We start from the raw sequence: 27010 nt of genomic DNA on the forward strand, positions 1-27010 counted from the left end.
GTTCTATTGAAAGACATTAAAGAAGGCCTAAGTAAATGTGCTCATGGTTTGGGATATCCAATATTAAAAAGATGCCAGACATCTTCAACACGATTCTGATTTTTAAGGAAAAAAAAAAAAAAAACCCAGAAACCTCCTTTGCGCAATTTGTAAGAGTTTTAAAGTTAGATGGAAATGCAACAGGCTGAGGGCAGTCAAGATACTCTTGATAAAGCAGGTGGGAGGCCTTGCCCGATCAGATACCAAGATTTATTTACAAATCTAGAGTAACTAAGATGGTGTGTTATTGTCATAAGGATAGAGAAATAGACCAAATGGAACACAGACTAGAGAGCCCAAAATAAACCCAGGCACATGGGGACACTGGTTCTCTGCGACCGAAGATATTACAAGTCAGCAAGGGGAAGAACTTTTCAATAAGTTTCCAAATACATTTTCAGTAAATGGTGCTCAGATAATGGCTGTCCAGAGGAAGAAAAATGAAATTGGTCCCTTACATTAAAACCACACACAAGTCAATTCCAGTAGATTAAAGACCTAAGTGTGAGGCAAAAGCCTAAAGCTTTTGGAGGATAACATAGGAGGCTGTCTGCATGATTTCAAAGGAGGGGATGACTTCCTAAATTTACCTGCATCAAAAGAGTCAAAATGGCAGCATAAAAACTGGAAGGTGTTTTTATTTTTAACATGTATCTAATAAAAGTACTAGCATCCAAAATATGTAGCAGACTCCCACAAATCAACAAGAAAACGACAAACAATTGAAAGCAACAAGTTGCCAACACCAGCAAACCAAAGCAAGGCAGTGAATTCAGGTTGGGCCTCTCCAGTTGCCCTATGACTTGGGAAACTAGGCTTTGAAGGGGCCCTTAAATTCGAATGTGAACGTGACTTGAGAGCCTCTGGGCATAAGGCACTGAGGTAGGTACTGATGGATAGAAAGATGAACAAGTGTTGGCCTCTGCCCTCAGGAGCTCACGCGATAATGAGCAAGACGGGTGGGTAATTCAGGCAGAATGGCGGACTCAGCCAAAGGGGTACACCTAGTGCCTTAGGGAAACGCAGAGGGAGGGGCAATGCACTTCCACCGCAGGAAGAAGAGACACAAAGAAAGCTTCACGGGAAGGTGACCTTGTCGGACCTTTAAGGATGGGTATAGTGTTTACATAGAACGCAGGACAAGAGGGGAATGAAAACTCAGAGCTGAGTTGGTTTGACCAGTGGTGGGAGCCACGCCAAAAGAGCAAACGGAGGGAGATGGACTCAGCCACTTCGTCAAGTCTTCGGCCAGTACCTTCTCCAAGAGGGACGACCCCCGACACGCGCCGCAGCCTGGCGCCTGGGCGCGCGGCAGAACGAGCTCACCGGTTCCGAATCTCTGCGTGATTCTTGGGCACCGCCACGTACCGCAGCTTCCGCAGGTAAGGCGGCCTCCGCAGCATCCGCTCGTCCCACAGGTACTCCGGGGACAGCACCTTGCTGGGCTTGTGGTAGAGCAGGTACCTGTTCAGGTGGCTCTCATCGTGCCACACGGCCTCGAGGCCACGGGCCCAGTCGGCCATCATCGCCTGGTGGCAGGCCGCCGTGAGCCGGTGGACTTCAAGGACCGACCCCCCAAAAAATGCCCCTGCATAGTAAAAATCACCCTCATCCCTCGGAATATAAGCCTGAGACAACGCGCGGCGTTCGTAGGTGAAGGACCCGCGATCTGCTGCGTAGAAACCAGGGTGGAGGGTCCCGAAGAGCGGGGCCAGGATCTCCACGCCCACGCGGTCGCTGAACTTCATGTCCACGTCCGCGCACACGAGGTAGTCGACCTCGTGGAGGAAGCGCTGCCGAGAGAAGTTGCTGATCATCTCCATGCGGTGCATGCATACGTCCTGCCAGCGCCTGTAGTTTCGGACCTCGAGGACCACCACCTGCCTCCCCTGCCGCAGTGGGACCTGGGGCACATCCGCCGGCCGGTCAGTGAAGACGTAGTAGTTGACCTTGTGTCCCACCATGAAATACTTCTCCGCCGTCTCCAGGAACAGCTTCAGGAAGACCGTGTATCTGAAACCAGTAAGCACCCCAGAACGAGAGGCAGTTACTTAGGACCAAAGCAGCGGCAAAAGAACAGGCGTAGTTTATAAAGCCTTAGCCACACCTTGAGGACATTACGCTAAGTGAAACAAGCCAATCACAAAAAGGCAGGTACTATGTGATTCCACTTACACGAAGTGCCTAGAATAGGCACATTCATAGAGACAGAAAGTAGGATGGCCGTTGCCAGAGACTGGGGGAGGGGGAGGAGGGAGCTATTGCTTAGTGGGCACAGAGATTCAGTTTCACAAGATGAGAACAGTTCTGGCGATGGACAGTGGTGATGGCTGTACAACAACGTGAATACCCAACACTACTGAATAGTATACTTAAAAATAGGCAAGATGGTTGATTTTGTTATGTGCATTTTACCACAATTAAAAATCAAAAAATAAAAATAAAAATTATTGCCATTCCACTAGCTAAAGACAATGTACCCTGACTGGATAGTAAGAGGAGAGATTCAGATTGCTTGGGGTTGAGCAAATATTCTCAACCATAAGACATTTTATTAATCAACAAGGTTGGCAATGGTTCAAAGGACAGATAATACCCATATGATGGATATCTCCCAGCTCAGGATGCTCCAGAGACTTCTTGTCTTTAAAAAAAAAAAAGCAATCCATGACCCTCAGTGGTCTACCAGGTCCTACGAGACCTGCCCTGACCTTGTCTCCTTCCTGTCTCTCCTCCTTCCTCTGTTCTGGGCACGGTGGCTCCTGGAATTCCCTGGTGTTTAGTAAAGATCTTTTGAACAAATGAATAAGTGAATAATTCAATATGGTTGAGGATAAGAGGAGACAAATACACTCATATGCCACTAATGAAAATATCAATTTTTTTAATCCTTCCAGAGGGCATATGAAAAAATATATCAAGATTTTAAATGTGGATATCCTTCCCCCAATTCCACTTCCAGGAATCTACCCAACAGACCTACTCACAAGCATCTACAAAGATTCAGGTATAAAACTTTTTGGCAAATCATGTCATCAAATGCTGGTAAGCATGTCGAGCAGCCAGAATTTCTGTGTGTTGTGGGTGGGGGCATAAAATGCTACAATCAATTTGGAGAAGTGCCTGGAATTTTTTACAAAACTAAACACACATGTAACCTAGGAATGAACAGTTCTGCTCCTAGATGTTCAGTTAAACCCAGTGTCCACAAAGGATTTACCCAATGACGTTAATACTAACTCATAATAGACAAAACCTGGAAACACCCCAGGTGTCCATCCAAAGGAGTATTAATAAACCAACTATAATAAATACATGTGATTAAATACTGCTCACCAGCAAAGAGGAAAGAGCTACTGATCCATTCAAAATCATGGATAAATCTCAAAATAATTATTCTTAGTTGGAAAAGGCAACAAAAAAGAGCACATACTTTATAATTGCAGTAGGCAAAAATAATCTTATAGCAGAAATAAATCAGAACAGGCGTTGCCAGTGAGAAAGCAGCAGTGGATGTTGACTGGGAAGGGGCACGAGGGAACTTTCGGGGATGATGGCAATGCTATATGAGTAGAAAAGGATTTTGGTTACACAGTTACGTGTATTTGTCAACATTCAGCAAAAACGCAATGACAGTACGTTCATTTCATTGTGTGTGCATTTTACCTAGAAGAGAGAAAATCTGTAAACACACAGTGAACTCTAGTTAGCGATATGCACAGAGATGGGGCAAGGGATTGTTGATGTTCAAAACTGAATTGCACTTGTATCAAGGGCAATATGGACTGCTGGGTGGACCAAAGGATGAACAGATGAATAGATTAGTGATAAATCATGCACAATACAATATTTATTGTGAAGTCTATGGGACTTATAAGACACCACAGAAAGAAATAATATACTCATTATGAGAATCCCAGAAAAAGAGAAAGAAAAAGGGACAGAAAATATATTTAAACTAATAATTACTGAAAACTACCCAAATGACAGAATGGACATCCAGGTTCATGATGCCCAAAGGACACCAAAAAGGTTGAACCTGAAAAGCGCTACCCCGAGTCACATTATCATTACATTGTCAAAAGTCAAACACACAGAGTCAATTTTGAAAGCAGCAAGAGAAAAGTGAGTCATCACAAACCAGGGAACCACCATACCTATGGGCAGACTTCTTAAAAGAAATTTTGTGGGCCAAGAGAGAGTGGGATGATATATTCAAAAAATTGAAAGAAAAAACTCTCAGCCAAGAATATTACACAGCAAAATTCTCCTTCAGGAATGAAGGGAAGATAAAGACTTTCCCAAATAAACAAAAGCTGAGGGAATTCATCACCACTGGCCCTGCCTTATGAGAAATGCTGGAGCACTCCATTCCTTAAGCAGAAAGCAAAGGATGTTAATTGATACCATAAAAACATATTAATATATAAGTAAATTCACTGGTAATAGTAAATATATAAAGTTAGGTTCCATAATATTGTAACAGTGGTATGTATTTCACTTACAATTCTAGTTTAAAAGCTGAAAAACAAATGTATTAAAAATAACCATAACTACAATACGTTTAATGTATACACAATACAACAATATATAAATTATATAACCTAAAATGTGAGAGAGGGAGAAATTAAAATATACAGTTTATGTACACCATCAAAGTTAGACTGCTCTCCGCTTAAAATAGGCAGGTATAAATATAAGATGTTTTATGTAAGCTCATAGTAATGGCAAAGGAAAAACCTGTATTAGAGACTCAGAATACTCTGATAAAGCAGACAAAACCACTACTACAAAAAGTTATAAAGCCTCAGAAGACAGCCAGAGAACAAAGCAAGCCACAAGGGTCTGCAAAACAGTCAGAAGACAATTACTCACATGGCAAAACCAAGTTCTTGCCTATCAATAGTTACTTTAAACTATTTTTAACATAAAAGGATTAAACTGTCCAGTCAAAAGACACAAGATGGCTGAACGGATGAAATATTTTTAAACACAAGATCCAACAATAAGCTCCCTACAAGAGATTCATTTTGGCTTTAAAGACACTCACAGACTGACAGTGAAGGGGTAGAAAAAGGTATTTCAAGCAAATGGTAACCGGAAGAAGGAAGGAGTAGCTATATTCATATCAGACAAAACAGACTTTAAGCTAAAAATGGTCAAAAGAGACAAAGAAGTCATTATATAATGATGAAAGGGTCAATCCATCAAGGAGGTATAGCAATTGTAAGTATTTAGGCACCTAACCATATAAAGCAAAAACTAACAGAATGAAAAAGAGAAATAAACAGCAATAGAATATTAGTTGGGGACTTTAATATCCCACTTGCAAAAATGGATAGAGCATCCAGAAGAGAAGCGTAAGTTATCAGCAGATCTGACAACACTACAGACCCAAACGAACCTGACAAACGTTTAAGGAATGTCCCATCCAGCAGCAGAATGCACGTTCTTCTCCAGTGCACATGAACGTTCTCTAGGCTATATCCTACGCTGGGCCACAAAACAAGTCTTAGCAAACTTAAAAATACTGAAACCATAAAGGGGGGAGGGTATAGCTCAAAAATACTGAAACCACACCCAGCATCTTTTCTGACCACACGGTGTGAAACTGGAAATCATAACAGGAGGAAAGCTGGAAAAGTCCCAGACACAGGGAAATCAAACAGCACACTCCTGCGCAACAAACAGGTCCAAGAAGGAATCAAGAAGGGAATCAGAAAGCATCTCGAGACAAATGGAAGTGAAATCACAAGATCCCAAAGCGTGCCTGTGGAGCCAAAGCGGTCCCAAGAGGGAAGTCTATAGTGATAAACGCATTTTTTTAAAAAAGGAAAGATCTCAAATAAGCAACCTAACTCTACACCTCATGGGACAAGAAAAAGAAGAACAAACAAAGCCTAAAGTCAGCAGAAGGAAAGAACTAATAAAGGTTAAGTCAGAAATAAATGAAATAGAGAACAGGAAAGCAATTTAAAAAGAAACTAAGAATTGGCTCTTTGAAAAGATAAACAAAATGGACAAACATGTAGCTAGACTAATCAAGGAAAAAAACAGAGAAGACATGAGTAAATAAAAGCATAAATGAAAGAGGAAACATTACAACCGATACCACAGAAACACAAAGGACTGTGAAAGACTGCTAGGAACAACCATCCATCACAAATTGGACAACCTCAAAGTGGATCAATTCCTAGAAACATACACCCTACCAAGACTGGATCATGAAGAAACAAAATCTGAACAGACCAATAATGAGAAAGGAGATTTAATCAGTAATCAAAAATCTCTCATAAAAGTAAAGCCCAGGGCCAGATGGTTTCACTGAATTTTACCAGTTATTTAAAGAAGAATCAATGCCAGTATTTCTCAAATTCTTCCAAAAAACTGAAGAGAAGGGAACATTCCCAAACTCATTTTACCTGGCCAGAGTTGCCCTGACATTAAAACCAGATAAAGAATATTACAAGAAAAGAAAACTACAGGCAAATATCTTTGGTGAATACAGATGCAAAAATTCTCAACAAAACATGTGCATATCAAATTCAAAAGCACATTCAAATGATTACACACCACGATCAAGTGGATTAACCATCGGATGCAAGGATGGCTCAACAGACACAAATCAATAAATGATGCTCCACATTTACAGAGTGAAGGGAAAAATCATAAGATCATCTCAAGAGATGCAGAAAAAGCATGTGACAAAATTCCACATGCTTTCATCGTAAAAACTCTCAACACATTTGGGTATAGAAGGAATGTACCTCAACATAGTAAAGCCACGTACGACACGCCCACAGCTGACATCCTACTCAGTGGTGAAAGGCTGAAAGCTTTTCCCCTAAGATCAGGACCAGGACGAGGATGCCCACTCTTGCCACTCCTGTTCAACAGAGTACTGAGAGTCCTAGCCAGAGCAATCAGGCAAGAAAAAGAAATGGAAGGCACCTGAATCAGAAAGGAAGAAGTAAAATGGTCTCTGTTTGTAGATGACATGATTTTATACAGAGAAAATCCTAAAAGCTCCACCATAAAACTGTTAGATATAATCAGCTTCCCTGGGCAACAGACTCAGGTAACAGCAGCCGTGCGTGCGGGCTGCGGCGGCCATAAGCCCCTGGCACTTGGGAGCGGTCAGCATCAGCTACCTGTCTCTGAAAGGGACCTCCGGAGCAGATGACTCTGAGGCGTGGGGCTGCCGCAAGGTCCCCCTGCAGAACCCACTAAGTTCACCTACACCCAGAGACACTCATGCCTCTGCACCCCTCGCCCACACTGTAAGCTGAGCCCCTTGTCCTGGAAAGAAGGGACACTGAGAGAGGAGGGCCCCTCTGCTGCCAGGCCGGCTTCCTCGTTGACCCTGGGCAAGCTTCCTCACTTACTTTTTGATGGCAAATATGGTCATCCCAATGGTGATGTTTCTAAATTGGGCGTCCAGGATGGCAGAGTCAAAGGTCCCATCCCAGACGATGGGAGCAAACCACGGGGTCATGACCAGCACATCCGTTCTCCTGGGGAGAGGAGAGACAGTGGGTTAGAGCAGGGCACAGCGGTATTGGCCACAAAGGGGAAGGAAGGATTGGTCCAAAGTCACACAACCCGTGAGCAGCAGAGCTAGGAGCAGACTGGACTCCAGACTCCCAACCCAGTGCTCTTCCTTTGCACCATAAGCTCAGCACTCAAGACTCAACTCTCCTGTCCCCTCAGGGCCCTACCTGGGAGGGTCTCCTGAGCACCAGCCATGTGCTGGGTCCCACGGGATGCTCCTCTGAGGCCTCCCAGCCCTGTCTCCAGGAGGAGCTGGGTCTCAGTGAGGGCAAGACTGAGCCCTCTCCAGCACTCGGGACTTCGCCGTGAGAGAAGAGTATGTTTGGTCTCTGCCACTCCCCTCCCCTTACCTGACCAGAGCTTTAAGGTCATAGAAGCATCTTTTGTTCTAATGAGGTGACTCTGGGTGGGCTCCTGGGTAGTGCAAGTTGGGGGGCTGGCTGGTCTCTGGATAAACTACGCCGTGACTAGAAACTTTCAGCCCATATCCCATCCTCCTGGGAAGGGAGGGGGCTGGAGATTGAGCTAATAACCAGTCGTGCCAACATGATGAAGCCTCCATAAAAATCCCGAAACTGTGGGGTTTGGAGAGCTTCTGGGCTGGTGGACAGATGGAGCTGCTGGGACGACGATGCACCCGGGGAGGGCGTGGAAGCCCCGCCCCTACTCCTTGCCAGTTTACCTCCTCCATCTGCCTGTCCCTGAGCTGATCATTTATAGCAAACCAAGATTCCAGTAAGCAAGGTGCTTTCTTGAGTTCCGTGAGCATTCCAGCAAATGATCAAACCCAAGGAGGGGGTGGTGGGACCCTGATTTACACCCACTCTGTCAGAAGCACAGGTGACAACCCTGAACTTGTGACCGGCAGGTGAAGCAGGGCCAGTCTGCCAGGCTGAGTCCTTCCCCCGTGGGGTCCATGCTGACTGCGGGGAGCGCCAGGATTGCTCGGGTGGGAAACCCACACGCTTGCTGAGAGTAGAGGAAACAAGAGTTTTTTTAGGGGCAAAGCTGAGCTTCAAGCCCCCTCCCGTCTCCGGGGCTCCTCCTGTCCTGTGTCCTCTATGCCCCGACCTCTTTCCCTCCAGCCCACACAGACGCCTCTCACCTCTCCCCCCGCTCACTCGTGGTCCCTGTGACATCACACCACCAGGATACATCAACAGGGCTCCTGCCAACTTGTCCCTCCCGATCTGCGCTGTCCAATAGAGACAGACAGAACTAAAGATTGTCCAGGAGCCTCAGAAAAGTGAAAGGAACCAGGGAAAATTACGTTAACTTGGTACATTTTGTTTAACCCAGTGTGTCCAAAGTACCATTTCAGTATGTCATCAATACTGAAATGAGATGTTTGACATTTGTCCTGTGCTAAGTGCTTGAAATCTGGTGTGTATTTCGCGCTGACAGCACCTCTCATTCGAGAACACTCCCGTCTCAAGTGTCCATGACCACAGGCAGATGGTGGCTGTATAAGTCCACGGAGATACGGGCGTAGGTTTCACGAAGGACAGTGAGCATCTCCAGCGCTCCTGGAAGGGGGTGGCATGCCACGCCAGAAGCCGCTGGGCTTGCATCCTGCCCTGCCCCTCAGCTATTCCAGGGCCCCAGGCAAGTTCCTCCCCTTCTCTGAGCCTCAGTTTCCCTGCTTATAAAGCAAGGACCCATCAGAAGGGTCTCTGGGCTACCTTCCTGCCCCGAAGCTCTGGGATCCGGTGCCAGGGCGACAGGCTGCCAGCCCTCTCTCCTGGGCACTGAAGGCAGGAGGAGTGGGCCCTGGTTAAGGAGGGGTGGATTTGGGGCCAGGCAACTGCGTGTGGAACCATTGTCCCCCAGATGTTTACACCAGTGGAAAGACCTCAGGGAGAGCCCAGCCCAGGCCCCTGGCATTCTTCCCTAAGAAGAAACAAGAGACAGTTCCACGCCTGGCCCACCTGGCTCCTAGTGACCAAGACTCAGAGGCACCTTCCACTGCTCCTTTGTACCAAGCCCATGAAAAACTGACCCAGCCTCCTACAGCAGTGACAGGGAGATTGGAGCCAGGCAGAGGAGCGCGAGAGAGGGAAACACAAAGTAAGCGGTGACGGTGGGGACACGCCTACTTACGTGGGCTGGAGGACCTGAGCCTTGGGGTAAACCAACCTGCAGACAGGACAAGACAGCGATGAGGAGAGCCCACCCACATCCCAGACGCCCCAGAGCTGCAAGGCACCCCTTCCCGGATCAGCCTGCCAGCTGTGCCAGGAGGTGGCACTCAGCCATAGGGACTTCCTTCTTCCATCTTTCCTTCAGTCCTGCCCGCCCAGCCCTGAGGATGCACTCGCCTCCCCAGTGATAAACTAATGGGGCTGAAATATGAGGAAAGGAAAGGAGGATTTCCCTAAGTGTGTTATGATAGTTGCTTTGGTTAGAGACACCGCCCCCACCCCATGTCTCTCCTCTCCTTGTAAGTCCTTCCTGTGATCTCACTCATTATGACTAAGGTCTTCAAGTCCTGCTTTTATTCAGGGAATGGGGAGCGCAGGGCTGGCCCACCCCCACTCCATCCCCCCTCCGCCTCCCACGGGAACCACCTCACCACCCACCCCACTGCCTCCCTGCTGTCTCCTTCCCTCCACGCCCCACTGACCACACTGTCAGTTTTCAGCAGAGCTGGGGGCTGAGTCACCCCAGGAAAGGCAGCTGGGCGGGGGCAGCCACGAGGCCCAAGGTCAACTGGACTCACCTGTGAGTCCCACCATGGAATGCCCGCTCCAGGTTGTTCCTCCCGCTCCCGTTGTCATGACCACCCTCCCCCCTTCCCTTGTGTCTTCCTTCCCCAGGAGTCAGGCTCTGAGGGAGGAGAGGAGGGTGAAGGAGGAGGATGAAGGGGGAGCACCGGTTGACTTGCTTGGAAGCAGGCATGGATACAGCCCACAGGTGTGGTCTCCATACCTGGGCACTTCAGGTATCTTGCAGGTGTCCATGTGGCAGTCGCCCTCACTGAGGGAGGAAAACGGCGCTTAGAGCCGAGGGCAGGGGCCTGGGAGAGGCACTGCTGTGCCAGACCAGCCAGGACTCCTGAGGGCCAGCAGGCAACAGTCTCTCCTGAGGAAAGCTCCCCATGGCTGCAAAGCTTGGGCCCTGTGGCCAGGTGAGGAGACCAATGATGGTAAGCCGGGCCAGGAAACCTCTGGGAGCTTGGTGCTCAGCTCTGCCCAAAGGGATTCCACCCCATGGTGATAAACTGGCCTGAGGACAGCCCTGCTCCTGGGGGCGGGGGCGGGGAGAGGGGCGATGGGGGAGGTAGGACCAGGGGCCCTGAAATCCCAAAAGCAGCTCTGGCAATGCCCCCCTCACCCCTGGAAGCCCAGCTCCCACCTTACCTGACCTCCGTCTTCTCCAGCAGCAGCCGGTGCAGAACCACGGTGTGTTTATCCTGGCTGCAGAGAAGAAAGGTTCCGAGTCATGTCACAACGAAGTAGCATCTTGTTAACAAAGTACCCCCTCAAGAGTGGTGGGGGCTCACCAGGCAAAGGCTAGGTTTGCATGCATTTCCCCAGCCCCGCCCTCCCCAGCCCCGCCCTTTCTCCAGCCCCGCCCTCCCCCTACTTCCCGCTCTCCCTCCACCCCCTTCCCTCCCCAGCCTCACTGTCCTCCCCTACCTCCGCCCTTCACCCCCCAGCTTAGCCCAGGTGAACTTCCCTGACCACCAGGGAGGGGAGCTCAGATGAAGCTTGGTGGGGCCGTCCCCATCCTAACAAGGCTCCGGGTGCTGTGCGAGGCTCAGGAATGCCAACTTTTGCGGGTGAAAGGGAGGTGAAAGTCATTACCTCAATGGCAGGCTGTCAGGTTGGTCCTGCAGGTGATGGGCCTCCGGGCTGTTGGGAGAGAAAAGTCCGGTCAGCTGAGCCCATTCATCCACCCTTCTGTCCAACAAGCATTTGCTGGGCACCCTTGCTGCTGGACAGAGGAAGGGATCTGGACCGGGTCTGGCTCTGAGGGCCGATCCCTTGGGCTCATGACCCGGCCTGGTTAGCGCCTTTCACCTGATCTGTTCTCCATCAGCTGGAGAGTGATGGCCCCGAAGAAATTAGCTCTGAGAGCAAACATGAGCCCTTACCACTCCGTGCTGACGGGCGCCCATCACAGGGAGGCCCCAGCGGAGCAGCAGAAGGGAATGACTTTACTGCCATTAACCCCGGTCACTATTCCTCCCCAAGCTCCGGCCGGGAGCTGCAGCCAGCTGTAACCGTGTCCTCTCCAACAGAAATCACAACTCTGCCTCTCTTCTATTTTAGGGTCTGAGGAGACTTGGTAGAGCAAGGAACTTGGACGCAGCTGGATGCTGAGTGCTTCTTTGGTTACAGTTACCTCCAATTCAGTACATACTCGTATTTTTATTTCTGGCCTAGGTCTCTCGAGAAGGAGCCACCTTGACTCCAAAGACCCCTTCATTACCTTTGAGACTCTTCTCTCTGCTCCCATCTGGGAATCAGGTTGAAAATATTGCTGGGGGGACAAAAAAGAGGGTGAAGTGGAGTCCTCACTCGGCAGGGGAGAGCAGACATGCTGTGGTTTTGAGGCTGAGATTTCAACACTCTCCTGCTGACCCTTTCGGTCTCTGGCCCCTGAGGAAATAGATACGAAGCGCAAGCAGAACAGAGCGAGTGGGACATCTCACTGGGGTGGGAGGAGAGAACAGGGTGTGCAGGCAGACCCCCCCAAACAGTGTCCTGCTGCCCGCCACCCCCTACACACCTACTTTAACACAACCTCATTACCATGGCTAAGAGCTTGTAAGTGCTCACGACCTTCCTCCCTGTGGGTCAGGGACCCCTGCATGAGAATCATCCCATCCGAGGGGTGGTTTTCAGATGCAATTCCAGACTCCCTGACTCGAGCCCTGAGCAGATGGGAAGGGTGTGTGTATACAGAAATCTCTCTTTTTAATAGGTTCCCTGAGTGATCTGTGCACACTCTTAAGTGGAGAGCCACGCCTCCTTTCTGTCTTGCAACAACCTTGCCGCAGACAGCAGTAGAAGCCCAACACAGGGGGTCCCGGGGTGGGGGGTTGCTGAGGCTCACAGAATCAGCAGCTCCCTAGTTAAGTCAGAGCAGGGAGGCGATCGCAGCCTTTCCAGCCACCCCAAGCTGGGCTGAGACAAGGGCTCTGGGAGACCCACACCCTACACGTGGGGCTAGGCGGGGTCCTACGATGGAAGGCTGGAATCCCACTCTCAGCCCTGCTCCCTCTCTGCCCTCCTCTCCCCCACTGTGACTCCCCACATCCAAGCACCAGTGGTCCCAGAAGCTGCGCCCCGTCCTCCTGGGAGCTGCTGTGTGTCCCTGTGAAGTGGCCCCTCCCTGCACGGTGGGCTTCCTGGGCGGGATTTGGCCCACAGTACAACAGAGGCAGCTCTGAGATGGAGATTCGGCCCCAGAAGGGCCCTGCAGCAGTCCAGGGGGTGCCCTTTGCCGGTCAACAGCCCCCACACAATGAGTGTCACACCCTTTCCCATACCGGGACCACCTGTAATTAGTTCCATTTGCTGCTTAGACCAGACTTGGCTCCAGGACGCCCTGGCACGTCCAGCTCTACCAGATCAAGGACGGGTGGTCTTCCTCCCAGGACCGCCGGGGAATCCTGAACCCACTCTCGTGACATCCCCTCTCCTGTAACTGCCTGTCACCCGTCTACTTCTGCTCACAGACCTGACATCCATCAGGACTGGGGGCTGCCCCACCGACGAGGCATCCCTGCGCCTTCTAAACCGCCAGGCTCTAACAGGTGCTCGTAAGCTCTCACGGAGGTGAGTGCGCAACGCGTCCCTCAGCGCACGTGCCAAGTTTACAGCACCTGCGTCGGCTGGACCCTCAGCCCTGAGACAGGGCGCTGACCCCAGACCAGACTTCCGTCAGTCAGAGACGCTCCCTCCGGCACCTGGGAGCCTGGGTTTGGAGTCAGGTGGAGGGCTTGCGTCCTGGCCTTACCACGTTGCGCCTCATAACCTGGGTCTCGTTTCTTCACCTCTGGAGCCTCCGTTTCCTCAGGTGTAAATGGGTAATAATGTACATCTGACAGGCTGTTGAGAGCGGCACCAGAGCGCCTGCCCAGCATTTCCCTCCATTCCTAGCGCAGAACATCCAACAAAAGGAAGCTCCATCTAACAAACGTCTTTGTGAAAGCCATTGGGCGACGTGTGTGTCTCTACGAGCTGACAGCCAAACCACCCTCCTTCTGTGCTCTGGAGCACTACTGCCCAGCCCAGGGGCGGTTCCGCCCTCTTGCGCCAGCGCTGACCAGGTTCTCTTTCTGAAGGGGACGCTGTTTCACAGCTACCAAGTTTGTTTCCAAACATAAACTAGAATAATAAAAGGCAGTGAAAGATGTTACCTGTTCTTCATAAATGTATTTAAAGTGTGATGTGAGCTCTGTATGCTGACGTGATGGGTGTTGGTAAAAGGCTATAAAGCAACCGCAGTCGTGTTTACCCTGCCCTCCAGGTGAGCCTGTCACCCACAGGTTCCTGGTAATCGGTGAATCAGTTAATCGGAGTGAAGGCTGCCTGGGAGCCCGAGTCTCAGCCCCGCCGTGGCAGGTGGTGTGACCAGAGGCTGGGAGTACCCTATCTACAAAATGGGCATGACAGTGCCCTTCACGGCTTCTCCAGGTTCACTGTCGTGGGCCAAAGAAAACCTACCAGGTCCCATCCCATAAAGCCAGCTGAGTCATAAATCCCCACCTGCCACAGGGCCCAAGGGCCCTTCCCAACTTTCATACCTGTAGAAGCCCAGACACGCAGCCAAGAGCAGGACCAGGCACAGCCAGGACTTGGAGCTCCCTCCCCAGAAGTCTGTGGAGAGGAAGGCTGGGTTACTCGGAGCTGAGTTATCTGGTCCTTGAATCATCTTGTTGAGGCCAATGGGCACCAGCCAGGAACGGCCTCCTGCTGGCTCCAGCCAAAAGCCCTCTCCCCTTCCTGTGCTTGCAGGGAGGGTGGGTTATACCTCTTCTGGAGGCATCGTCCCGTGAGCCTCTCCCTGCAGCCCCTGAGCCCCGGCCTGGGTGCCCCTGCTTGTGGACAGGCCCCTGGGGGCCGGGAACAGGCCTCTGCTCCAAAGGAGGGGGTGCAGTGGAATGTGGTCCTGAGCTGACCTCCAGGTCGATAAAGAGATGCAGGAGGACTGTGAGGCACAAAGGGGCACAAATCCAGCTCACGAGGGGACTCCAAGCCCCCAGAGCCCTGAAGCCCTAAGGCTGTGGGAGCTCACGCAGTTGGAGCGGCAGGTAGCCAGCCATGAGCAGAGAAGGGGCACAGGCCGAACGGCCGGAAACCGTGCATCATGTGAGCAATGGGGGGTCCCCAAGCAGACAGAGGGAAGCAGGAGCCCCAGGACTGGTAAGAGTTCACAAATTTGGGGGTAACAAGTGGCCTGGAGGCCAACACAGAAAGGTGGGGAAAGGCAGGAATCTGCGGCGTCTGAATGTAACTTTTGCTCATTATGCCCTCATCACGATAACATCAGCCTTGCAGATTGGAACTAGCCGTCAGGCACGGATGCCACGGCACTTCCGACCCAGGCTGAACTGTGCCGGAAAAGCCAGGCTGGGCCTGCTCGTAAATCTAAGTGTAACAAGTGTTGGGTTGCTGACCTGAGTTCTGCTGGGCTAACTCGTAAATCTAAGTTTAATTAGTGTTGGTAACTGATCTCTTCTTATTAGAGAATTTCTAGTTTACTGATTCCCTGCTTCTGTTTTGTGGTATTGCTGAGCCGTTTGCGCCCTATCGGCTAAAAATCCCAAGCTTGTAATTCACCCTGTAAAGCCTCGCACACGAGTCTTGAAGGTGCTCGGGGCTCCGGAGCAGAAGCCCCTCTGAGCCCGCCGGTGTGATAAACCTGAGTGCTCCAACCCTCCGAGCGGTGCTCGATTCTTGGCTGGCCTATCGTTTCCGTAACAGAACAAGGACAAAAATCCTTGCTCCCCTCGGGAAGGTGGAACTGGGGTGGAAATCAGGAAACACGACCCCAAAGTCCTCCCTCCCCAGAGACAATCCCGCCGCCCATTCACTTCCACACCCCATGGAAGCAACTTACCAAGGCAACTCGGCGCAGCTGCCCGCCCGAGCCTGCCCGCCCTCCCCTTGACAGCATCCCATCTACCCCTTAATAAATCCCCACTTTGCTTTCCTAACCTCTGAGTCCCGTCTCTGAATTCAAGGAGACAAGAACCTAATCGCTGCAACGATTTTCCTGCTTTCCTCTGTCTGCCAGGGACCCCTTTGTTCACATGATGTGAGGTTTCCTGCCATGTGGCCCGTGCCCCACATTCTCTGCTCACGTCTAGCCCCCTGCCAGCTCTAACACCCGAGTCACACACAGCAAAACCAGCCAGGCGCGGGACGCCGCTGCGGGAGCACCGCACTTCCAGGGCATGCGACGAACAACTCCGCTGGGCGAAGACTCTCCCACCCCTCCTGGAACCGTGTCACTGGGTGTCAGAGGCCCCAGTCTGATGTCCCAGCAGCCAGATCTCGGTGATCAAAAATAGTGGGGGTCCCGGGTGCTGGATAAGAAAACCATGCATACCCGGGTGCGACCCAGAAACGTTTGCCAAAGAATCTCATCTGGTCTGGGAGACACACCTCAGCCCCCTTTGACTGAATGTGAACATGTGAAAACCCAGGGGTCTGTAAACTCGGGGGTGTATCCAGAAACATGTTCGTATACGAGTTTACAATGAATTTGATAACATCGTATCATTTTATATAAACTGTTTCCTCTATTTTAAATGTTAAGGGACTTTGATATGCCCAATTTGTGTTTAATAGACTGACAAGGTTTTTAAGTGCATAGTAAGTTTTTATCACATTTAAGAGTCTGTTCTGTCCCAAATCTTTTGTGCCTGAGAGAATTAGATCAATTAGGCGTAGAGTCGTAGTTTAAAACAAATTATGCTAGGTGGGAAAAATCCAGATGAAAGCAAGTACTTAATGTAGGATTTCGTCTGTATAATTCTAGGAAATGCAAACTAATCTTAATGCTAGAAAAGAGAACAGTGGTTGCCTGGGGACGGAGTGGGCAGGTGAGTGGGGCAGGGCCGGGACGGAGGACAGATGAGCACAGCAGCTTGGGGGGTGATGGTTACATTCACTTTTATAACTGTGGTGAAGGTTTTGTCCGTGTAAACACATCGAATTACCAAATTCTACACTTTAAGTAAACACGCAGTTTATTCCATGTCCATTTTACCTCTATAAGGTGCTTTTTTAAAAAGAAAGAAAAAAATGCACTCAGATTGGAAAGGAAAAAGCAGACCTGCCTTTATTTTCATACAGCATGTTCATCTATAGAGAAAATCTGAAAATCTATTTTAAAAAGCTATTTGGCTTAACACGTGAGTTGGTGAGTTTACCAAAACCTCAGGATACAAGATCAACATCCACAAATCTACTGTTATTTTATATGCTAACAATGGATATTCAGAAATGGAAGTTAATAACACAACACCATTCTCAATAGTATAAAAGACATGAAATACTTAGATAGCTCTGACCCCAAAAATGTACAAAATGTGTGCAGGGGATACTGCAAAACATGGCTGCGAGACACTAAGGCGGTCTGTGAAAACGGTGAGGCCCACCACGATCATGAGTCAGGAGACTAAGTGTTGTTAAAACGTCAAACCTCCCCAGTTTAATTTATAGAATGAATATAATTCCAATCAAAATCCCAGCAGGATTTTGTGTAGAAGGTGACAAGCTGAATTCTAAAATGTTCATGGAAATGCAAAGGACCTGTAACAATTGAAATAGCCTTGAAAAATATAAATAAATTTGAAGGACGACCCAATCTTAAGTCCTGTCCTGCTAGAAAGTGAGCGTGATTAAGGCCATGTGAACCGCATCGAGAGAAACCAGTCGGCGGAGCAGAATACAGCCTAGAAACAGACACACACGCACACGCGCGCACGCACACGCACGCATGCACGCACGCACGCACGCACGCACACACACGGTCAGTTCATTTCTGACAAAGTGCCAAGGCAATTTGGTGGAGAAAGAAGAGTCTTTTCAACAAATAATGATGGAACGACTGTCAGTTTGTACACAAAAATGGCAAACTTCATTCCACGTACAAAAATTAACTCCAATGGGTCAAAGACAAAAATATAAGAGCTAAAACTATAAAACATTTAGAAGAAAACAGAATACAACTTTTACGGCCTTGGCTTAGGCAAAGATTTCTTAGATACAACATCAAAAGCAAAATCCATGGAAGAAAAAATTCATAAATTGGACTTCTTCAAAATTAATAACTTCTGCTCTGTGAATGACACAGTTAAGAGAATAAAAAGACAAGTCAGGCCAGGAAAAAGAGATTTCTAAATCACACAGCTCCTTTAGCAGGAGCTGTGTCTAAAACCCAATCATATGAAAACAAGCTTATCTATCGATCCATATATGAAATCTGAGCACACTTCATTCACCAAAGGAGACAGAGATGGCAAAAAAGGGTTCATGAAAAATGTTCAACGCTATAGTCGTTAGGGAAATGGACATTAAAACCACAATAGGATACCCTCATACAGCTATTTGAATTAAAAGACCAGCCTTAACAAATGATGGTGAGGATATGGAGCAACTGGAATTTGCATATACGTGAGGTGGGAACCCAGAATTATACAACCACTTTGGAAAAGATTCTGGCATTTCTACCGTATGACTCAGTTGTTCCAAGAGAAATGGCAGCGTGTCCACACAAAGGCCGGTGCCGCACTGTTGCAGTAGCTTTCTCTGCCACAGTCAGGAACTGAGAACAACCCAAATGCCCATCAGCAGATGAGTGGATTAACAGATTGAGGTGTGTCCACACAACAGCAAAAAAAAAAAAAAAAAAAAACCGGACTGGAGGAATCGCAAAGGAATTACCCTGAGAGAGAAGCCAGAGGAAAAGGAGGGTGACTGTACAACTCCTTTTATATGAAACTCTAGAAAATGCAGGCTAGCCTATAGTGACAAAAAGCAGGCCAGTGGGTGCTGTGCGCGACCCAGGCCTGGGTCAGGTGGGACCTCTGCGGGTGATGGATGTATTCCTTATCTTGATTGTGGTGATGGCTTCCTGGACGTACACAGATACTGGAATGTATCTAACAGCACACTTCAAATACGTGTAGTTTATTCTGTGTCAATTACTCTGGAAGCCCTTTTAAAAAGAAAGCAAGCCGCAGTGAGATCTCATTTCTCACCATCAGATGGCAAAAGTACCAAGTGTGACCGGCTGCTCCCAGGTGGGACCGTGGGAACTGAGCCTGCCCACACTCGGTGTAGTGCTTCCTTGATGCAGGGGTAGGAGCAGGGAGGGGGCGCGTAGGCACATCACCCCAGGAAGGTGACAATTTGTCCCTGGGAGCACACAAAATCTTAGACATTAATGATCTGTGGCCTTCCAAAGCTTAACCCTACCCAACAAAATCTTATTCCTTCATACCAAATTTTTCTCTTTAGGGACAATTTAAATACAATTAAATTTTTCTCCTTATAGTGCCATAACTGAGTGTGTGTGCTCAGATCTGCTGAGAAACACTGCTGCAGAAAGTAGGGAAGGCTGGACCCCACAAGAAGAGAGATCAGACGATACCCACCCAGATGCAGACCCACTTAGCATCCGACCCCGTGAACCCACTTCTGGGAATCCACGCGGCAGAGAAACCGGCAGGCGTGTAGATGGCTGCTATTCACGGAGAACGTTTTGTACGTCAGAGGGGAAGACTGGAAACGACCCAAGTGTTTATCAGTAAAGGGGCCCATTAAATTAAGCGTGGTGCTTCCAACAAGGGCTGCTAGGCGGCTGCCAGGAAGAACAGGGAAGCCGCTGGGACACACGGGGCGTGTGCAGCAAGTACGCGACAGTACAAAGAACAACGTTCTGCCGGTTGTGCAAGAAAGCCTATAGAGCCACCTTCGCTTATCTTTACATAAAAAAAGCCTTTAGATAAAAAAAGCAGCACACAAAAAACGAATAAAAATGGTTATCTATAAAGAGCAGGCAGCTGGGAGAGGTGCTGGCAGAGACCAGGTGGAAGCGACACTTCTCAGGGTATAAACAAATATCACTTATATTGTGGTTTTTTTTTTGGGGGGGGGAGGTAATTAGCCTTATTTTTTTTTAATGGAGGTACTGGGGATTGAACCCCGGACCTCGTGCACGCATCTGCTCTACCGCCGAGCTAGACCCTCCCCGCTGAAGTATCAGTTTTAGTTTTGAACCATGTAAATGTACTAGCTGTTCAACTAAAATGAAATAAAATATAAATAAACCAGAATAACAGACAGAGGTGTTACTTTTTAAATTTTGGAGAGGGAAAAGTCGAAGCTTGACAGAAGATTTTTTTTAATATGCCTAAATGAGGACAAATAAATATGAGTCAAGGAAGATGAAGGGTTTCCGCATGAGTGAAAGCAGCCACGGGGACCGGTTAGTTCTCAAGGCTCGCGAGGTGCACTTTCCTGGTTATAATCCTCAAATTTGGCTCAAATAAAATTTTCTTTAAAAAAGAAAAGCCACAAACAAAATCGAAAGAAACAAATTCAGAGAAAAAAAAGTTTGCAACTCGTATCACAAAAAGCCTTCATTCCCTCAATATTAACCTCCTACAATTTAATCAATCAGACCAACAGTTGAATTTTTCTTTAAGGGCAAAGGCTATGCAATGACAGCTCCGGTCAGAAGGCACTCCACCTCCCTAGGGGAAGAGCCAAGCAAATGAAGATGGCAGCAGACCAGTTCTCACCCAACCGGTGAGCAGCGGGGTGCTGGCCACGCCCTGGCCGGGCAAGGTGTGTGCTGGGCCCGGTGAGCAGGAGGCAACAGCACGATCTGGTCGGTACGAAGGAGGGGGACACAGCAGAATGTGACGTCTGCACATCATGTTTTCCTTGTGACATTTCCCCCTTCAGCTCCATTCCAGTTCTCACCTTCCTTTCACAGAAAAGCTTGGAAAGGACGGTCTCCTAGACCGGAGCCCTCCAGCCCTTTTCCTCATCTTTCTTCACGGTCGCTAACCAGCCTTTTACCCCGACTGCGCCCCTGGAACTTCCCTTAGGCTCCGGGCGTCTCCGCAGCCCTCACCAGCGTTCTCTCCTCTGTCCTCTCTGAGTTAACCTGTCAGCCGCGGGTGAACCGTGCTCTCCATGGTCCGTTTCCTGGGCCACACCTGCCCGGCTGCCTCCGCGCTTCCACGTCCTGCAGCACAAATGTTGGCGCTCCAGGCTTGGTCCCAAGCTCCCTTCTGAACGTGCGCTCACCGCCTGGGGGGTCCTACCTTGTACCCGAGCATTGGATGTCGTGTGTGCGCAGCTGGCTCCTCGCCCCTTCCCCAGGCCTGTCCGCAGCCTTCATCTCTCTGTGGATCTGTGAGCTAGGAAACATGGCCGCTCACGGCCACCCCCGTGAAGCACTTCAGCCTTGTCACCGCCACACAGGACTCCAGGTCCCCCTCCCCACACCCCCCAGGGGGGCACGCTTCCTGTCTCATGATAGGGGACCACAGGGCATCACAACCCCTTAAAGAAGCATCTTTAATCCTTCCTTTCCCTCCCGCCCCCACTCCAGTTCACCGGCACGCGCTGTCAGCTCCACCTTCAAAATGCGTCCCCGTACCCGTGGTGTGGGGAGAAGTACGACAGTTTCTCAAAAAATTAAACACAGACTTCGCACGCAATCCCGCAGCTCCTCGTGTGAGCGTCCATCCAGGAGCGGTAAGAGCAGAGACTCAACAGGTATCGCTCACCCACGCGCACAGCAGCGTTATTCCCGACAGCCAGAAAGAGGAGGCAACCACCCGGCCACCGACGGAGGACGGAGGCAGTGGATGCGGGTGTCCACACAGCAGAGCGCGAGTCGCCTGGTCACTTAGTGCCACGGAAATGTACACTTAAAAATTGTTCAAATGTTGGGGGGGTACAGCTCGGTGGGAGAGTGTGTGCTTAGCGTGCACGGGGTCCTGGTGCCTCCCCCACACCTCCATCAAAAATAAAGAAATAAGCCTAATTACCCAACCCAAAAATTGTTAAAATATTGTTTCTTATTATGTATATTTTGCCCCAATAATCTTTTTTCTTTAAGAGCAGGCAGACAAATGGGTTGGACATAGAGGTTCATTTCCTGTCCCTCATGGGGTTCGGTGGCCTGAGCTAGCTAATGGAAAATGGGCTGAAGGTGGCCCCGGCCCAGTAAGGCCACTTCCGACCTCAGAGACCCCCACCTTGTTCCCACCTCCCCCATGCAGGATGGCTGGTGTCCGTAACCCGCCTTCCCCCGGCCTCCCCTGCGAGGTGCTGAGCGTCGGGTTATCATGTGCCAGCTCAACTATTTCTCTGCTCGTAAGTTTCTCCCAACATCCTGAGTGGTGTCCGCCCCGCCCGGGGACACTGGTGACCTGTGTTCTGATGCTTTTCTGGTCCCCTCTCTAGACGGTGTCTGGAGCTCAGTGGACACCTGTGAATGGAACCCGCTCAGCCTGCGCCTTGTACTGCACAGCCACCCCGTAGTTCAGGGCTGGGGCTGCTCTGGGTTCTGGCACTTTCCAGCTGACTTTCTGAGCCCCCCACTCCTCACCCACATCTGAAACAGAGTGGGCTGGCAGGACAACCTGAAGGCTCCATCAGCTCACTATTTCGTTGGCAATGTGCAAGGAGCTCTCCTGTGTGCCCAGGTCCAACGTGCAGGGCATGGGGTCTGGACAGGGAAGGGAGCCCAGGGAGGGAGGGGGCGGCGGTGAGGCTGGACCAGAGGCGTGACAGGAGGGAGAGGAGGGGGGAGAAGGGACGGGAAACAACAGCAGCAGGAAAGCTCCCGGTGTCAGAGGAGCCAGAGACGGGGAGCTGGACTGCCAGGCCCCTAGGTGGCCAAAGTGATTGGGGCACAGAGAGGGGGAGCGGGAGGGTGCGGGCTGCTGGGAGCGGGGTCTCTAAGGCTGCACCTCCTGGGCCGGCTCCTGAGGCTGTGTGCGCTGACAGCCAAACCACACCCAAAGGTGCTGCTGCTGGCAGATGATTAAGTCAAAAGAACAGAGAATTAGTGATCCATTAATCAAGGAAGCGATTTAAATGGATGGGTTTTTTCATTATTTATCTTAAATATCCAAAGGGCCTCAGGCATTCCTAGGCTACCTTGAACTTCTCCCTTGAAACCATCTGATTAATGTTCAGAAGAGGGAGAGGGAATAAAGGGTTTTGAAAAGGAGAGTTCTGGGGTAATCACTGCACTGCGCATTAGTCACAGGCAGCCAGGCAGGGGAGGGGGAGGGGGAGTGGGAACTTGTCCAAGGTCACCTAGAACTCATGGCAATGTTAGGGCTCAAATCCAGGTCCGGGGTGATCCCCTGCCTGGTTTGCAGGGGACCAACGGAGTACCTGTTTAGGACACGAGACTAACATGCTAAAACCAGGACAGACTTACACAAACTGAGATGAAAGGTCACCCTACCGGGTCCCCGACCCTTGGACCAGGGCTGTTGCTGCCCATGATACTAAACAGAAGGGCTGTCAGCCTTGGCCTCTGTGGTATGCTGGCATCAGAACCCACACCACCCCTGGTGGACCCCACCGAATCACGACCGTCCTCAGAGCCGTGGTCGTCACCTTCCGAGGGACCAGGAGACCCTGAGCCTCAGATGTCCATTCGGGGAGCCGCACCCCGGCAGGAGCGCCCTGGACCCAACTCAGTTTCTTGTGCCTTGAGGCCCTTGGGATTCGCCAGCTCTGCTGCTGGTAGCCCTTTCCGCCAACACTGCCCTCACAAGGGCCTCTCTGACTCATGTAACACAGGGCTCTAGGGACCCAGTACAAACTGGACCGGGGAACACCCAGTGCATCATTCCCAGCCTGTTTGGGAACAGGGTTGCTTCAGGGAGCCCCGCCCCAGGCCTGGCTTAAGCCAGGTCAGTCTGGCCACCTCCCATGATGAAGGAGAATTTTTTTGCAAAACATCCAAAAAAGAAGTGGTCATGGCTTCTGCTCTGCTCTTCCAAGGAGACGTGCACGCTGCAGGGCCCCCGGGGCTCTGCAGGGACCGGCTAGCAGACCGGGGCCTGGGTCCTGCCCACGCCGAGCCCTGACACCCGGAAGGACCGCAGATGTCCTTCCCCCTCCACCGCCCTTCCCGGCTCTGGCAGGGCCCCCCACAGCCATTGCCGGTCCCAGAAGCCAGGAGGGAATGAGAGAGGGACCTGCGGTGCGTGGAGCTTTGTAGCCTCCCTGGACTCTCGCAGCTTCTCAGCAGGGCCACTTCCTCCTGCTCTCAGGGGGTCGGGCTGAGCAGAGGCCCAGGAGACTTCCTAGAGCCCCCTGGGCTGCTCCGCTGCCTTGGTCCCTCAGCCGAGTCAAGGGAGCTGCCAGGGGCTGGGGCTTGACCGCAGCTGTGGGTGGTACCTGGGGGATCGGGGCCCACAGAACCAATCCATTAAGCTGAGCACCTGCCTCACTCTGCAGTTCTGGAAGGTTCATCACAAAGGGTCACGGATGAGGTGAATTAACAGTGCCTGGTTCCACCCACAGGGCCATGTTGGGAATCCACAAACACAAGGGTCAGGTCCCTGTGTCCTGGTCACTCTGAGGAGAGGTGGCTGTGTGCAGGGTGGACCCAGGCAGGAGCTCTGGGCAGGGGACCACCAGGCCTCACGTGCAGACACTTACCGCACTGGGCCCTCTGAAGGGGGCCCACGAATGCCCCTGTGCAGGGTCCTGGGGAGCCCAGATGCCCAGGCTCCATCTGCTGGGAGAGCCAGGGTTTCCCCATCTGCAGACTTAGGGGCTGGGCTGGGGGACATGGAGGCTGGGGTGGGGGCAGTTCTGACAAGTAGGGCCTGAGTGGTTGCCAGGCAACAGCAAGGAGGGGCTGGGATGGGGGTTGGACAGAGCCTCCACCCTTCAGCCACGGAGGCACAAGGCATAGACCATCCTGGGGAGCCTAGCGGTGCCCTGCCCCCTCCTTTTCCTCCTCTGTCTCCCATCTCCTCCCCACTCTCTCCCTTCCTCCCCTCTGCTTTTCATCCTCTCTCTGATTTTGACCCTCAGCCTCACAAAGTGACATTGGGCCGGATTAGGGCAGGGTTACAGACAGGCAGGAAGCTCCTCTTCCCTGGCCCTTTCCTCCCACCCTCTTTCTCCCTCCCTGCCTCCTCTCCAACCTCTCCCCTGCAGGTGCGCTGGGTTCCCCCCACCGACCCGCCCCACCCCCAGCAACAGGCTGCGTCCAAGCTCCTGGGAGGACTTCAGCTTGCTCTGTCACAGGCAGTCTTTACAACCGGCTCTCTCCTCTGGGGCCCAGACAAGTGGAGGGGAGAGAGAGCCCTGGAGAGGGGCCGGTGGGGGTGCTTCTGCCTGCGGGAGACCTGGGCACCAGCTTTGCCTGTCAAATCAGGACAGCTCCCCGAGGGCCTGCCCTCCGCCCTGCCCTCCGCCCTCCAACACCCTAGCCATGTCCGGCCTGTCTTAGTTCCCCGGACACCGTCGTCACCCCTGCCCAGGATCACCCACCACACACACACACACAGCTCCCCAGACCTTCCCGGCTCCCACTCCGCCCAGCTGTCCCTGCCAAGGCTGGCTGGTTCTGGTGCAGCTGGGAAGCCTTGGCTAGATACTCAGATGCCCAAAGAGATGCCCACGGCCCCATTCCTGGAGTCTTTGTCCCTCCCCACTCACCTCTGGGGTTCATGGCTCCTGGGAGGACCCACAGGCGAGGAGCCTGGGGGCAGAGTCCGGGGAAGGGCGGTGGAGGTCCGCCTGGCAGAAGGTGAGCACGGCTCAGACCTCTGGCCCGAGCCAGATCTACCAGAGAAATAAAGCCCAGCCCCTTCCCCGGGGCGGCCCCGTCTAACCGTTCTGGGTGGGAGGAGCTTCAGCAGGTTTCCAGTTTGCCCAGATCTGGCAGGGGCCCGCCAGCCAGATCAGTCCCACGACAGAAATCAGACTTCTCAGCTGGGTGCCCAAAGCCACTGTCCCTGCTCGGGGGCAGTATCTTGCCCACATCTCAGATCCTGGAGGGGCCTAGTTGGTGATTTTGCCCTGCTGTCAGGACCAAGCCCTGCCCCTTGCTCTGGCCCTGAAGCCCTGAGAATTTGGCCCCTGCTCAGCTCCCCAGCTAAGGCTGATCTACATTCCACCCCACCCCCACCTCTCCTTGGCTGTCTCTCCAACATGGAGAGCTGCTTTTCTCACCGCACATGGCATGTCGCCTGCCCCAACAGCCCAGAGGCCATGGATACCTGGGTCTCATCTTCCTGGAGGAAAGGTCTTGGTCCCAGAGATTTCTGAAACACGGGGATAAGGAGGTGCTTAAATGCAGGTGTCAGGAGAGGCTGCTGCTGAGAGGCTGTCACCTGCATCTCAGGAGAGGCCCATCTCGGGGGCAGGAACATCAGGTCTATGAGCCCCATCCGAGAATTCAACGCGGCACGGCTCAGAGGGAGGGAGAGGCAAAGACCCTCTCTCTGCCCTTCTGCTCCAGCTCATCCTCCCTGTGCCAGCCCCCACCTGCCCGAGGGAGATGGGTGAGGGAGTCAGGCTGGACAGGGAGGAGCCAGAGGCCCTGAGCAGTGGTCCCGACCAATCATCCTACACCTGGGAGACTCTCTTCTGCTCTCCAGTCTCCACCCCTTGCTCCCAGCCACCTGGCTCCACCCCTCAGTGCCAGCCACTGGAGATGGAAGAGAGGGTCCTTCCAGGCAGCATCCCAAGGGCATGTCCCAGCCTGTACCAAACTAGGAGCTGGGGGAGCAGAGCTGGGTCCACAGAGACCCCTTGTCAAGGTCATACAGTAGCAAGAGAGGCTGAATGAGAAGTCAACTGTCATCCCAACCTCACACCATACACAAAAACGAACTCCATTTTGAGTTAATTTTTGTGCTCCTCAATATAAGAGCTTGAACTCTAAAACTCTTAGGGGAAACACAGAGCTTTTTTGACCTTGGATTTCATGATGGTCTCTTAGCTATGACCCCAAAAGCATCAGCAACAAAAGAAAAAAAAGAGAAGTTGGGCTTCATCTGAATTTTAAACTTTTGTGTGTCAAAAGACACCAGCAAGAGGGTGAAAGGACAGCCTACGGAATGGGAAAAGACATTTGTAGATCATACATCTGATAAGAGTCTAGTATCCAGGATATATAAAAACTCTCAGAATTCAGCAGAAGACACCCAATTTAAAAATGGACATTCCTCCAGAACAGATAAACAAACAGCCAATAAGCACATGAAAAGGTGCTCAATCTCATTAGACATTAAGGAGATGCAGATCAAAGCCACAAGGAGACAACACTTCACATCCACTGGAATGGCTAAAATCAAAAAAAAAAAAAAAAAAAGAAAGAAAGAAAGAAAGAAAGAAAGAGAAAAAGAAAACAGAAGAAAGGGAAGTAACAGGTATTGTGAGGATGTGGA

At 51.0% G+C, this 27010-nt stretch overlaps 1 protein-coding gene across 2 annotated transcripts; it reads right to left on the reverse strand.

Moving 5' to 3' along the window:
* Positions 1-659: 659 nt before the first annotated feature.
* Positions 660-25433, reverse strand: ABO (ABO, alpha 1-3-N-acetylgalactosaminyltransferase and alpha 1-3-galactosyltransferase). 2 transcript variants are annotated; one of them, XM_010955944.3, is made up of 9 exons: positions 25275-25433; positions 14348-14420; positions 12025-12075; positions 11397-11444; positions 10950-11006; positions 10519-10566; positions 9691-9726; positions 7425-7553; positions 660-2052 (listed from the first exon to the last, which is right to left on the reverse strand). In XM_010955944.3, the coding sequence occupies exons 1-9, from the start codon at positions 25285-25287 to the stop codon at positions 1362-1364; spliced, it is 1146 nt and encodes a 381-aa protein (XP_010954246.1). In that variant the 5' UTR covers positions 25288-25433; the 3' UTR covers positions 660-1361. The 2 variants fall into 2 exon arrangements, with proteins under 2 accessions (XP_010954246.1, XP_045373330.1); XM_045517374.2 differs by lacking the exon at positions 25275-25433 and having other exon boundaries at positions 12025-12194.
* Between the last annotated feature and the right edge of the window lie 1577 nt (positions 25434-27010).

The sequence above is a fragment of the Camelus bactrianus genome, chromosome 4 (genome assembly GCF_048773025.1).
Source record: "Camelus bactrianus isolate YW-2024 breed Bactrian camel chromosome 4, ASM4877302v1, whole genome shotgun sequence".
NCBI lineage: Eukaryota > Metazoa > Chordata > Mammalia > Artiodactyla > Camelidae > Camelus > Camelus bactrianus.